The sequence below is a fragment of the Esox lucius genome, chromosome 4 (assembly GCF_011004845.1).
Source record: "Esox lucius isolate fEsoLuc1 chromosome 4, fEsoLuc1.pri, whole genome shotgun sequence".
In the NCBI taxonomy this organism is placed as follows: domain Eukaryota; kingdom Metazoa; phylum Chordata; class Actinopteri; order Esociformes; family Esocidae; genus Esox; species Esox lucius.
In genome coordinates this window covers 33,532,239-33,545,679 of record NC_047572.1, presented here as the reverse complement: position 1 = coordinate 33,545,679, position 13,441 = coordinate 33,532,239, and the positions used below count along the sequence as shown (strand labels likewise).

General features: G+C 42.6%; 1 protein-coding gene and 1 long non-coding RNA gene across 3 annotated transcripts; one reads left to right on the top strand and one right to left on the bottom strand.

Annotated features, from left to right (window-relative positions):
* The first annotated feature begins 1,613 nt into the window (after positions 1-1,613).
* mid1ip1l (MID1 interacting protein 1, like) lies at positions 1,614-3,709 on the top strand. Of its 2 annotated transcripts, none has more exons than XM_010903393.4 (2): positions 1,614-1,829; positions 2,424-3,709. In XM_010903393.4, exon 2 carries the CDS (start codon positions 2,445-2,447, stop codon positions 2,937-2,939), a length of 495 nt encoding a protein of 164 aa, XP_010901695.1. In that variant the 5' UTR covers positions 1,614-1,829; positions 2,424-2,444; the 3' UTR covers positions 2,940-3,709. The 2 variants fall into 2 exon arrangements, with proteins under 2 accessions (XP_010901695.1, XP_010901688.1); XM_010903386.4 differs by having other exon boundaries at positions 1,619-1,829; positions 2,387-3,709.
* A 3,238-nt stretch (positions 3,710-6,947) lies between these two features.
* Positions 6,948-11,026, bottom strand: LOC105029828. The gene is made up of 3 exons (XR_829529.3): positions 10,923-11,026; positions 9,735-9,822; positions 6,948-7,033 (listed from the first exon to the last, which is right to left on the bottom strand). It is a non-coding gene; the product is annotated as an uncharacterized LOC105029828 (long non-coding RNA).
* Positions 11,027-13,441: the final 2,415 nt, after the last annotated feature.

Genomic DNA, 13,441 nt, shown 5'->3' with positions numbered 1-13,441 from the left:
ATTGTAGGCTATTACTTTGTATATTATATGTTTTATGTCTGTTAGCTACTAACAGAAATAAGATTTAAATAATAATAATGATGATATAATGTTGAAATCAATCAAAGCACATCATATCATCAGCACATTATATCTACCCTAAGTTTCTGTTTGAATTTAACACTGTTCGTCTCAGCATTGATATGTCATGTGTTGAAATGGACAGCAGATGACAGTAGTGACTCGTTAAAGGCTGCGCGTTTGCAGAGAATCACACACCTCGGTCATCCTATACAGCTCCGGAAAAAATTAAGAGACCACTGCACCTCCAAAAAAGTTGAAAAAGAAAGTTTTGAGTGAGGAACAGCTGAGGAAGCGTTCAATTTGCAGTGGTCTCTTAATTTTAACCCTGTTCTTGCTCAATCAATCCGCTTAGCTAAAACTCCCCTGTTAAACATATAGCGTGAGCAACATTAATAACAAAGTTATCGTTGGGTTGTCGTTCTCCACGACAACCCAGTAGGAATGGTTTAATCAGTAGGAATGGTTTACCTGTCATTGGGAAAACGTTTATTACCGGTACATTTGTCAAAAGATTCTGTGTACTGGCTGTACTACGATACACTGACCACCCATGGAACCAACGGTAAATTAGCACTCATCTTCGCTTTGACGATTAATATTTTCTTCTCCTTCACCTCCGAAACAATTGCATTATTGATCCACCCTGATCAAATATGCAGATAGCTGTCAGTACTTTTGTACGCTTTATTTTTGGTTACAGTGTAAGGGGATGGATACACATCCCCAAAGTTCCGCTCCGGCAGTGATGTCGCTGTTTTGAATGATATAAATAACGCAGCGGGTGCTGTATATGGGTCACAAGTACCTAAGACTTGTAGTGTGTTTGCATAACTTTGTTTTTAATGTTTGTGCGAGGTGATCCAAACATTCGTGGACTGTAAAAGTAGAAAAGTTGACTGGTTTGTGCAGTACCTCCATAAAAATGCCAGTGTAGCTGCCATGTTCTAACAATGTTTTGCCCGCCAGGCTGTCAGACCAGACACGTGACTGAAAACTATACACCCACCCAAATGAATGCGTAACGGGGCGCTACGTACATCTTTGACTGCAGACGCTAAAGGAAACTGGTCACTCCTATCTGGCAGCTGAATCCTTAGTAATTTAGCTAACGTTAGCCAGCAATAATGAAGGCATACAGTAATTTAGCTAACTAATAGCGTTAGTGCTAGCTAGCTAGCTCTAACTGGCTACACCCGGACACCTGGGTGCAAATAGCATCTGCCTTTAATGCCACCTCGGGTGCAAAAATCATTGTTGGCCACGGACACTTGAGTGCAAATAGCATCTGCCTAAATAATAATAATAATAAGACAAAAGAAGATGGCATTGCAATGACCATTGGGTTATAGACAACAAACCAAGCATCTCTACTCACGATGCAACAACAACAACGCATCCATTAAAAACATAAGAAAGCAACAACTGGGCGATGTTGTTGCAATCTAGTTATTTGAAGACAAGCTCCAACAATTTACGCGGTGTCTGGTTGTATATTTGCGCTGTCAGTCTTCTTAAGTTAACGCCCCCATATCCCCTTTTATCCTATTGCATCATAGACACGGCGACTACAGAGAGGTGGATCTTTTTTCCCAGCCGGCGTGCCCACTATAAATCCTCGCGTCGTTCTGCGAAAATCTAAGGACGAGGAACTAAGTCAATCAACCTCTTTTTTCCTCCTTGTGTTTAGTAGAGCAAGGAGCCTAAGCAACTGTACATTTACTCACGCACCATCAAGAAAGCGGTTGCACGGACCACTGGTTGATAAGGTCAGTATACCTTTTGTTCTATACTGGACGTTTTTTTTGTCCGTCCGCAGTTTTCTGCTAAAATGGCAAGGTCAGATGGATGCTACTAACGCGTTGACCGGACGCGCTACAAAATGCGTAGCTTTGCATTTTTTGCGGACCGCTTCGTTATCCGATGGCATGTTTCATTTTCGTGAGTAGCCTCCGTTGTGTTTTATGTGGCGCCGGCAGCCCACGCCCGAACCCTCTGGTACGCAGCAGCCGGGTTAAGCTTTTAAGCCCTGAATTTATGTGGGGACTTCTTTTTATGTTCATGCTGCGGTCACGGTTGGTCGATGGCCTGCATTATGTAACCTCGTTCCCTTGTTTTACCCGCAGAAATGATCATACATAGACCGTAAAGGCACGCGATTCATGTGGTGGCACACTGACTGTAACCAATTATTCTAAACGGATTACCCGTTATTTAGTAGGCCTGCACTCTGTTGACCAAAGGCCTTTTATAACTCAGTGGTGCTGGGCTTTATCCTCCTGAATTGAATGCTTCTGTTATATTAATTCAGTGCTTCTGTTTTCAGTGACATTTGGATAACCACCTGTTTCCTGCAAACCCAGGTCTGCCCAGAAGCCTCCAAGATGATGCAAATTAGCAGCGATCCGGCCAGCAACAAGAACTCCCTCCTCAACGTGATGCGCCGCTTCATCGCAGCCGCCAACAACATGGACGAGACCATCATGGTGCCCAGCCTGCTGAGGGACGTTCCCCTGGAGGAGCAGGAGAGCGCGCAGCCGGCCAGGGCCACGGAAAGCAACAACGAGGCGCCCTGCCCTAACAAACAGAGGGACATGTACGAGCACTACCTGCTCCTGAAGTCCATCAAGAACGACATGGAGTGGGGCCTCCTGAAGAGGGAGATGAGTGGCGGGGCCAGCTTCCTGGAAATGGCCGTCAAGCAGGAGCAGCGGTCACACCCCGGGGGGGACTCTGAGGACGAGACCTCCGACCTGGAGGGTCAGTTCCACTACCACCTCAGGGGACTGTTCGGCGTGCTGTCAAAACTCACCGTGCAGGCGGATCACCTCACGAACCGCTACAAGAGGGAAATCGGAGGAGGTAATTTCATGAGATAGGGCTCACATCTGGCTGAACTCGAACTGCTTCGCTTCCAACTGGGAAGTGGTGATCTCTTGGTCTTAGTGTGAGAGCGCAGTGGAATGACCAGAGCATCTACCTTCTGACTTTGATCCTGTGTTGAGTAGTGACCCCTTTACCCCCGCGCCCCCTGCATAGTTCCACTAATCACAAACCAATCTGATTGACACCTGCACTTATTCCTGAACGTGTGAGGTCATGACATCGGATTCTTTAAACCGTGCTTTGAATGTTCATCTGGGTTTGTCAACATCTAATGCTGGTTGGCCGTTTTTGCTGTCATGGTTTGGCGTCTAGTTCACTGGGCCCCGATTAAATTAATAGGAAGTTCCCGTTGTCTTCATTTCAAGTCCTCCCATTTATTTTGAGTCACTCTTATATCTGTGTCTGTAATCCATGTCTTTGTAAATGTCTGTAAAGGTTTAACTGTAGGAGTATTTGGAATGCTGGTTGTTCTGTCCCTCCTAAAGGACACAAGTCTGGTCTGGTTAAAGGGCCTTTATTTAAATAAAGCGTTCTTGTCGCTTTCTAGTCATCCTGAAGATACATGGTGTGCCTTGAATTTTTAACTCATTCAAGTCCTGCTCAGATGTCTGTCTCGTCCACATTGTCTGAATGGAATGGAAATGGCGCCTGACACCCTTTTTGAAGTTGGAAGTATTGTAATGCCACTTTATGTATTATCTTGGGATATTTTAAATCTAATTTTTGTATTGAGCAACTTTAAATAAAGAATTAAACTCCTGTTTGTCTAGCCTTCTGTTTGAATGTCTTAATGTGCGACATTGGAGTGACTTAAGTATGACTGTATCTGATCTTACTAGGTGTAGCTTATCCATATAGCGTACATTTTAATGGGTTCTTTAATTTGGATTTTCTTATGTTGACAGAGAAGCTGTTGTGGATTTCTGGAAGGACTTCAAGTTGACATGTTTTGACATGATCAAACATGAGTACTGATTTCTGATAGCACACTAAAATTACTGAGATCTTCATTCCACTACAGGATCCTTGTGGGTGTGAAATGTGATTGTTCCCAGACCTGCCCAAATGTAATACTGTGCAAGTTTTAAATGTGTTTAAGAAGTGCCGCCCTCAGCCCTGGAACTATAGACATTATCTTGGGTTTGGTGTAGTCCATCATGTTCTAGATAAGTGCTATTTAGATGGAATGAATGCATTACAGTTTGTTTGTTCCGTGACTTGATCCTGGACCATGTCCTCCTGTGGGTGCATGTTTCAGTCTGTGTGATTGCTCAAGCTAATCCTGTCAGTTGTGGTGTCTGAAGGGGAACTGGTTGGTGTCCAGGGGATGTTCTAGTTCTTCTGGCCAAATTAACACTAAAACAACGATTTGGAAAAAATCATGACCATTCTCATAAAATTTCCTCTGCATCAATTCCGATTCGGCTATTTCTGTAAATCATCCACTCAGGATGTACATCACACACGTATCCCTTCCTCAGAAGGCCGTCTCCATCACTCAACCCCTCCCCTTAGCAACAGCTCCACCAACAGCAGCCAATAGGCAAACAAAGCTTCTTTTTTTTTTTAAATCTCTGACAGGCACAGCAGTGATTAAAAGATTGCATTATGGCAGAGGGCTTCCTGGGGTAGCGAGGGACAAGAGGGGGACAGACTAATGAAGACAGCTCTGACCCAAGCTTAGGGTTATGCCTCCCAGATCACAGCTGTGTAAGATGTCCTCAAGTCCCCTCTGCACTGTAGTTGCTCTCAGTGTGTCGTGAAATATCCAAGCAGAAAGATCGCTGTTGCAAAGTTGGTAAATTATTCAGTCCCGTCAAATGAACTGGGTCAACCACCCATTGTAGGACAGCTGGTCAGGCGGTCTACATGAGTGGAAATGAGGTTTCTACACACACTACGACTGTGTCTGTCTATAAGACAATTATTTTAGTCCTGAATATTGATGTAGTCAATGGACTGATCACTCAAATAACAGATAATGGCTGGATCCACGCCATAGACTTTTCTTGAGAAGCTCTGTAGGGAACGGCTACCATCCCACTCCTCACCTGTGATATTCTAGTAAACGTCCTCTGGGCTGGTTGGGGCACTTATCGCCGTGGTCAGTCAGAAGTCTGTGCTAGACGGTTGTAAACCAAAAGTCACTTTCAACAACACTGCAATATTTCTTATCTACATGAGGTCTGTGAAAATTGGCCAGATGTCCGTAATACCCAACCCTTGATACTAGAGTAGAAGTTTTGAAGAGAAGTGATTGGCAAGCGTTCACTTTCTCTCCCTCTATCTCTCTCTGTAAAGAGGAAGAAATGCACTCCAACATGGCCTCCCTCCCCCAGAGTCATTGTGATTTCGACGTGATCACGAAGCCGAGACTTGGCCAGGATCCACCCCGTGGACTGGGCTGTCTCAGACAGCTGCCCTGGCCAGGCCACCTTCACCCTGCTGGCAGCTTGTCAACGTCTGTAACCATTTCTGCTGGCGCATGCTAGATATTAAACGTCACGGCAGAACTACTGAGTCTCTAAGATAACAATCTTTACAAGGTACAGCAGGCTGATGTGTGCCTCAACTGATGATCTGACTTGGATTGGAACTGAAGGTCAAATAAACATGAGATTGGACTTGGGAGGCCCCTTGCTTAGTTGCAAAGCAGTGGTATCTGCCTTTAACTGATTGGCATGGCCATCCCAGCTCTAGCCTGATTCTGCTTTTATCAACTGCTTGCTCGGCTCAGTCCCCACCTCACTATGGAAACAAAGCTGCTCCAAGAGTAAACATCTCTGTACTGAACGTTTGCTTGAAACTTACCGGTGCACTTCAATGAAAAATGTAAGCTCACAGTAACAAACGAGTAAGAGGAAATAAAACCTGTCTGATTTTAGAGGTCCATTGGTCAGTCAGGAAGTAACCGTTGATTCCAATTGGAAATCGTGTTTAGTGCTCCTGTTTGGTATACTGCCTGACTGTTTATTGTCAGTGTTGCTAGGCATAGCTATTATGTTAAATGAATCAAGTGCTTAAAGCTCTGGACTCCCACACAACAACCCACTTGCTTAGTCTGACAATACACGGTCCTGCACAACCAAATGACAAGCAACAAGCTCTGTCAGGTAATAACAAAAATTCCTGGCTATGAGAACATCTTCATAATGGTGAAAGATGAGCCAGGTAACAGAAAACAAAGACAGAGAAATTACAGGGAGTCTCCCTACTTCTCAAGTGTAGATAATGATTCAGGAATTTATTAATCTGGACGATGGCTTTAGTGCCTGTTATTGAGCTGTAGAGAAATGTCATCCATAACCATAAAAGGGTATTTTTCCTATGAATAGTTTACAAGACTTCATGGTTCCAGTTGACTGATTATTCCCCCGACTGTCAATCTAGTTAACTGCATATCAGTTGATGAAACTAAGTTTATTCTGCATAATATGTCAAATCAACAATTTCTCGGCTATCTCATCCATGCTTATCTCACAAAACCATCCCTCAATGCTGTGCTTCCTCTAGGTCAAGCAAGAGAAACCTTCCCATAATAGTGACAAGATGAAGAAGGATGTCTTTATTAATATTATCCCAGGGGGAGGAACTCATTGGTTCTGGTGGTCTGGGAAGCAGCTGTAGGTTCTGTAACAATGTGTTCTCCAGTTGGACAGATCTTGGCCCACTGAGCTCCTTCAGTTTGGCCATACCCCTAAATCCCCTGGCATGTGTCTGTCTGCCATGACACGAGCTGGGCTGGGCTGTACGAGGCCCCTGTAGCACTCAGGTCTGTGTGTGAGTGTGCGTTTTTGGTGTGTGTGGTATTAATTGGCGACTGTCCTCAAGCTAATAAATATTATGTTTATTCAAGAAAGGTAATCGTTATCAAACCTGTCCTTAGGCAATAAGAAAACATCAGTCTACAAGAGAAATCTGGAGTCCAGATTTTGGGGATGTAGAGAGGACAGGGTGTCCATCCAGACCCATCTTCAGATGCTTGGTATTCAATGGTAACACTGCATTAGCCCCTTGGGTTGGTGGGAGCTTGGCCTCTCTTGGCTTGAACCGGCTGTCTGATCAGTATGCTGGCCTGGTGCAGAACCTACAGGCAGGCAAACTGGGATGTTACATAACAGGCGAGTGGGGGTGGAGTCCAGCTGGGGGGGTGGAGCCCGACTGGAGGGGTGGAGCCCCAGTGTCTGGCACGAAGTGTTTCTCACAAAACACGGGCAGGCCACAGACACACCCAACACACACACACTACACAACACACACAACACAACACACACTACACGACACACACACCAGACAGACCCAACACACACTATATAACCCGCACACACTACACAACACACACCACATACACTACACAACACACACACCGCACAACACCTACTACACAAAACACACACACATAACACACACTACATACACCTTACACTGGATTAAGCTTCATCTGTGTATGTGAAACCAGCCCTAAATGTAAGACTTAATACTTATCTTTAAGGTAACCCCAAGCGTAAAAAGAGTGAAGACTGGAGTCACTAATGCACCCCCATACCATCATGGATGCTGCGCTGATAACAAGCCAGATGGTCCCTCTCATCTTTAGCCTGGAGGACGTGGCGTCCATGATTCCCAAAAATAATTAAACATTTTGATTCATCAGACCACAGGACAGTTTTCCACTTCGCCTCAGTCCATCTTATATGAGCTCAGGCCCAGAGAAGGGGGTGACGGTTCTGGATCTTGTTTATGTATGGTTTCTACTTTGCATGGTAGAGTTTTAACTTGGGTTTGTGGATGTAACGGTATTCTGTGTTCACAGACAATGGTTTACGGAAGTGTTCCTGAGCCCATGCAGTGATGTCCACTACTCTACTACTGGTGTCCGTTTTTAATATATTGCTGTCTGAGGGGTTGAAGTTCATGGCCATCCAATATTGGTTTTCAGTCTTGTCCCTTGTATACAGATATTTATCTGGATTCTCTGAATCTTTTCATGATATTATATACCGTAGATGATGAGATCCTCAAACTCTTCGCTATTTTCTGTTGAGAAACATTATTCTTAAAGTGTTGCACTATTTGCCTGCGCAGTCTTTCACATAGTGACAAACCCCTCCCCATCTTTACTCTTTTTATACCCAATCATGATACTGACCTGTTGTCAATCAAGTGAATTAGTTGTGAGATATTCCATCAGTTTATTTTTTTGCATTACACAACTTTTCCAGTCTTTTGTTACCCCGTCCCAGCTTTTTTGAAACGTGTTGCTGGCAAAAAAAAATGTATGTGGGCATATATATTTCAAGAAACAAAAACATTTCTCAGTTTCAACATTTGATATGTTTTCTTTGTACGATTTTCTATTAAATATAGGGTTTAAATGATTTGCACAACATTGCATTCTGTTTTTCTTTACATTTTACACAGCATCCCAACTTTTTTGGAAACAGGTTTGTAATCTAATCTGAGGATAAGGAAAAGACAATGACATCGGCTTTGTTTTGAAACAACAGCCCACTCCAAACTCTAAAGGTCTGGAACCTCCCTGGAACCTCACTTTTCTGCTTGTAAATAAGGGAGGAGGCCATGTCTGTCTTTTCCAAACCTTTAAGGGAGAAGGCCATGTCTGTCTTTTCCAAACCTTTAAGGGAGGAGGCCATGTCTGTCTTCTCCTTTAAGGGAGGAGGCCATGTCTGTTTTCCCCTTTAAGGGAGGAGCCCCTGTTTGTCTTCTCCTTTAAGGGAGGAGGCCATGTCTGTCTTCTCCAAACCTTTATATGTTTTCTAAAAATAACCAAATACAGTACAAATAAAGAAGACTGCTGTGACATTCAGCCAATCAGAACAAATGTTCTCTGAGAAGGCAAGTCATAAACTCTCCATTTCCCCGTCCACAGGAAGTTGTAAAGCCTTGAATGGCAAAGTTTGGAACATAAATGGGTATTTACAGTACCATTCAGTACCATTCACCATGTACTGTACCATTCTGATCCATTTACGGCGCCATTCACAATGTACTGTACCATTCTGATCCATTTACACTACCATTCAGTAACATTCTCAATGTACTGTACCATTCTGATCCATTTACAGTACCATTCAGTACCATTCTCAATGTACTGTATTATTCTGATCCATTTCAGTACTGTTTAGTACCATTCTCAATGTACTGTACCATTCTGATCTATTTACAGTACCATTCAGTACCATTCTCAATATACTGTACCATTCGTTTCCATTTACAGTACCATTTAGTACCATTCTCAATATGCTGTACCATCCTCTGTACTGTATGGTGCTATACTGGGCTATGCTGGGCTACACTGGACTTGTAATATATCAGTCTACACTGGACTAAACTAGACCTGAGGTCAAACTTGAAATGAAGGCCGAATCAGACCGCAAAAGAAAAATTGGATAAAAAAATTATCTACTGAACACGTGCAGACATTTCAGTGCAACCATCTAGCCAGGGTCAATTACAATATGAAATCTGATGTGGCAAGATCTGTGACTGGCTGTTGCCCTCCCTGATGAGTCCCCTGACCTATTTAGCCCTCAGAAGCTCAGTGCATGTGTCTGTTGACCCCAAGATTAACTGGCCAGGATTTATCTCTGATAATGACGAGAAACAGTGTCATCTTTGCATTGCTCAGCATAACTCTGTGGCGTTAAGAAGAAGCATAAGTGAACCGTGCATACTAGGCCTTCTGTGGGGCAACGGCCTTTACTTTACGTGCACAACATCATATTCTCTGAAGCTTTTTGATGACATCATGAATGAATTAAACAGACCTGAGTCAAGAGGAGGAGCGCAGTAGAGCTGGTGTGGAGGCCCCATCAATTGGGCAAAGTGATTCAAACAGTTTCCTTCATCACCTTTCTATAAACAGCAAAATGGAAAGATTTCCATTAAATTCCCAATATAAATAAAAAATCCTATTTGTAATGCACTATCAATAATTCCCATTGAAAACATGAATTATCAAGTTCAACCCACAAATTCACATACGAAACAAAGAGATCTCTGTGAAGAGTTTGTAAAGCTGTCATGAAGGCAAAAAGCGGCTACTTTGAAGAATCTATAATAGGAAATGAATTTGTTTAACCCTTTTTAATAGTCTTCACTATTACGTGGAAAATAGTAAAAATATAGAAATGCCCTTGAATGAGGTGTCCAAACGTTTGACTAGTATTATATGTGTATTAATCCAGCAGACACACTACCAAGCAGTGTCTTGGTCTCAGTCTTAGTAGAATGTTGCATTGAAGCTATGTAGCATTTTTAAACACGTGTATTGTGTTCTGTATTTGTTATCTCCTGCTGCTTTTCCAAAATGTTATAATACAAGTTATTTTACCATTCAACTCATTCATGTTCTGATTTGTTAGATTCACATTCCTTTTCTTAACTGCAGAAATTGTGAAATGAAGAGAAGAAACATCTCGATAAAGGTGTCCATTGTGGCATATTTAAGATTCTAAGCAACATGAAGTGAGATCCGTAGCAGAGTGAGATGGCAGGTCGTTTTTTTTATAAAATGGGTGAAGAGGGAGAATCCAGGCTGAGCATTACAGACCCGCCAAGCCAAAAGGACCTCCCCTTTGTGGGTTTCAAAGATGACCGTTGCATAACCGAAGGAAAAACCCAGTGAACCCTGAGAAAGCAGGCAAAGGAGAAGAGGAATTGGGGTAGAGGAGACAAAGAAGCTCAATGAACATTTGGGAGAACAGGTTTCTCCAGAACAATATTACTGTAGGAATGGAAAAAGGGTGCAGCAGCAAGATTTTTAACGTGATGCTTATATTTTTAGCAGAAATTAATGTTTTAAATGTAGTTAATTCTTGATTTGTTAATGGCATTAACGGTATTACAACATTGTCGCAGTTAATCTTTTCTTTGCAGACATCTCAGTGTCAACGTGAGGAGAAATTAATTAATACAACAGTCCATTGTCCCGATCCTTCTAAATCCTGACTGACCTATTGAGGCCATCTTCTGTACAAAAGCGATCCATTCTGCGTGTCTTTTGTGTCAGCAAGGTCTGAATATTACGAACAATGACGAACCACTGTGCTCTCGCCTTTCTTCCCCTTTCAGTGGATGTCAACGAGTTTCGCTTTGCATGGTCCGGTGCCCTGTTTGGGTGGAGTTTGAAACGTTCTTAACATCCCATTGGTCCTTAATAGACAACTCCGCCCCCCCTGGGCACTCCAGGCCATGCACGACAAACGTGCTCAGTATGTCATGTATAGACTTGCCCTCGTTTTAAACCAATCGGAATTCCCTGCCCTAGAACAGACCGGGCCAATGAACTCAGCGGGATCCCAGAGGCTCGGTAATTTAGTGGTTCTCATTGATGTATGATGTCATGAGAGTCGACTTACGAATTACAATAGTGATAACATTTTAACTTCATTCTTATTTATAGAAAATGTATTACTTAAAATGTCAAAAGTAATATTAATGAATAAAATCAGACAACAACAATCAAAGCTGTATGCAAGTGTAATCAGGTCCAGGAGTGAATAGTCATGTAGGTCCTTGGAAGCTCTTTCTGAAGAGCTCATTTTGTAGCCGTGTCTGAAACACGGCCGGCGACTCTACTGCCTTGAGGCTGACTAGAGTCGCGCTCCACGGCCGAGGAGTCACATTCACAGGCAACCAAGCATCCAGCCAATGACAACCATTCAGATGTCCTCTGTGTCGTTGGTCATTGCGGCCAGGAGATCGAGCCCTGGTCATGACATGCTGATTGCTTCGCTTGTCTCGCAAGTGGTGGAGCAAATTTCCTCAGCATCATCTGGGGGGTTGTTGGAGGACGACTGTTGCCTCATGCTCTGGCAACTCCTTGTGGTTGGTTGGATGCCAGCTAACCCAATCGTGGATGTGTGTGATGAGAAACAAAATGGCTCGTCGAGATGGGCTTCGGAGGATAGGTGTCAATCTTCGACTCTCATGACAATGCCATCTCATTTTTTTCCTTAATTTTCACCGGTTTTCTAAACAGTTGTTTTGTGTGAGTTGAGATTTAGGGTTCACTCTATTGAAACAGAAATATCAAGAAGGAAATTATTTAACTCTTGCTCAGCCAGACGGTGCAGAAGAGTAGTACTGAACGTTAGTAGGCTTGGTGTAAACAGTGTGTACAGTACAATGTAAAATGGGGCCCCTATGGAGATTGATGTAGTATGAAGATTAATGTTTCAGCCTGATTCAGGCTGTTGAATCTGTATTGAATGTACAGTAAACCCCCATACCCCCCATTTCAATTTTATTCTTAAATTATTCTTCTTACTACAACCACTGCACCTTTTACTTTCCATTACAAAAAAGTCGAAAAGGAAGGTTTTGAGTGAGGAACAGAAGGGTTAAAATTAAGAGACCACTGCAAATTGAACACTTCTGTTCCTCGCTGAAAACGTTCCTTTCAACTTTTTTGGAAAGGAAAAAATAGGTGCAGTGGTCTCTTCATTTTTTCTGGAGCTGGTCTCTTCATTTTTTCCCAAACAGTCTTTCACAGAGTGGTGAACACCTACCCATCTTTACTCCTGAAAGACTCATCCTCTCTGCGATGCTCTTTTTATACCATAATGTTGCCCATTGACCTAATAACATCTGATAATCCAATAGGTTTCGTTTTTTAGCATTACACAACAATTTTGAAACGTGTTGCTGAGCATACATTGTCTCTGAAACTATGTCTCAGGTTCAACATTTGATATGTTGTCTTTGTACAATTTTTATTGAATATAGGGTTTAAATGATTGCACATCATTGCCTGTTTCTATTCCCATTTTATGTAGCGTCACAATTTTTTTGTAAATGGGGTTGTTTTTCATGGTGAAATTGGTTTTATGTTGGTACATATTTGGAAAGAAACATGTGAATCAGAAATGAGTTGCTTGCAAAAGTATTCAATTCCCCACACAGAAATATTTGGCAGAGCCACCTTTTGGTTAGCATGAACCAGTGTTGCACAGAGTGTCAGAGTGATTTTGACCCATTCAAGTTGTTCGGGTTAGTTGCTTTGATGCTTCTGGAACACATTTTTCAAATAGAGGCCACAGGATTATGACTGGATCATTGTAGAACATTCACCTTTTGGTTCTTGAATTTTGCTCTATCCATTCTTCCTTCAATGTCAACAAGATGCCAAGTCCCTGCTGATTAGAAGCATCCCCACAGCATGATGCTGCCACCCCCACACTTCATTGTACAGATGGTGTGTGTTGAGGCATGGGTAGGGTTAGGTTTGCACCACGTATTTCGGTAAATTAGGCAAAGTAGGCAGCCGCCTATGGCCCCAGAAGGCTTAGAGCCCCGTGAAAATTCAAACTTTAATACAATTTAAAATATAATAATACATTGCTTTTGTAATTATTGTTTGTCTTAAAATCTGATTTAGTTGCTCAAAATGACTGAATTAAATCAAGCCTTCTAATATATTATTTGTTTCAGACCTAACCCCCCCCCCCTTTTTTTTTACTGAAGCAGACCA

What these genes read in the sequence shown, in the direction of transcription:
- mid1ip1l (XM_010903393.4), top strand. Translation starts at nt 2,445, where the DNA reads ATGATGCAAATTAGCAGCGATCCGGCCAGCAACAAGAACTCCCTCCTC.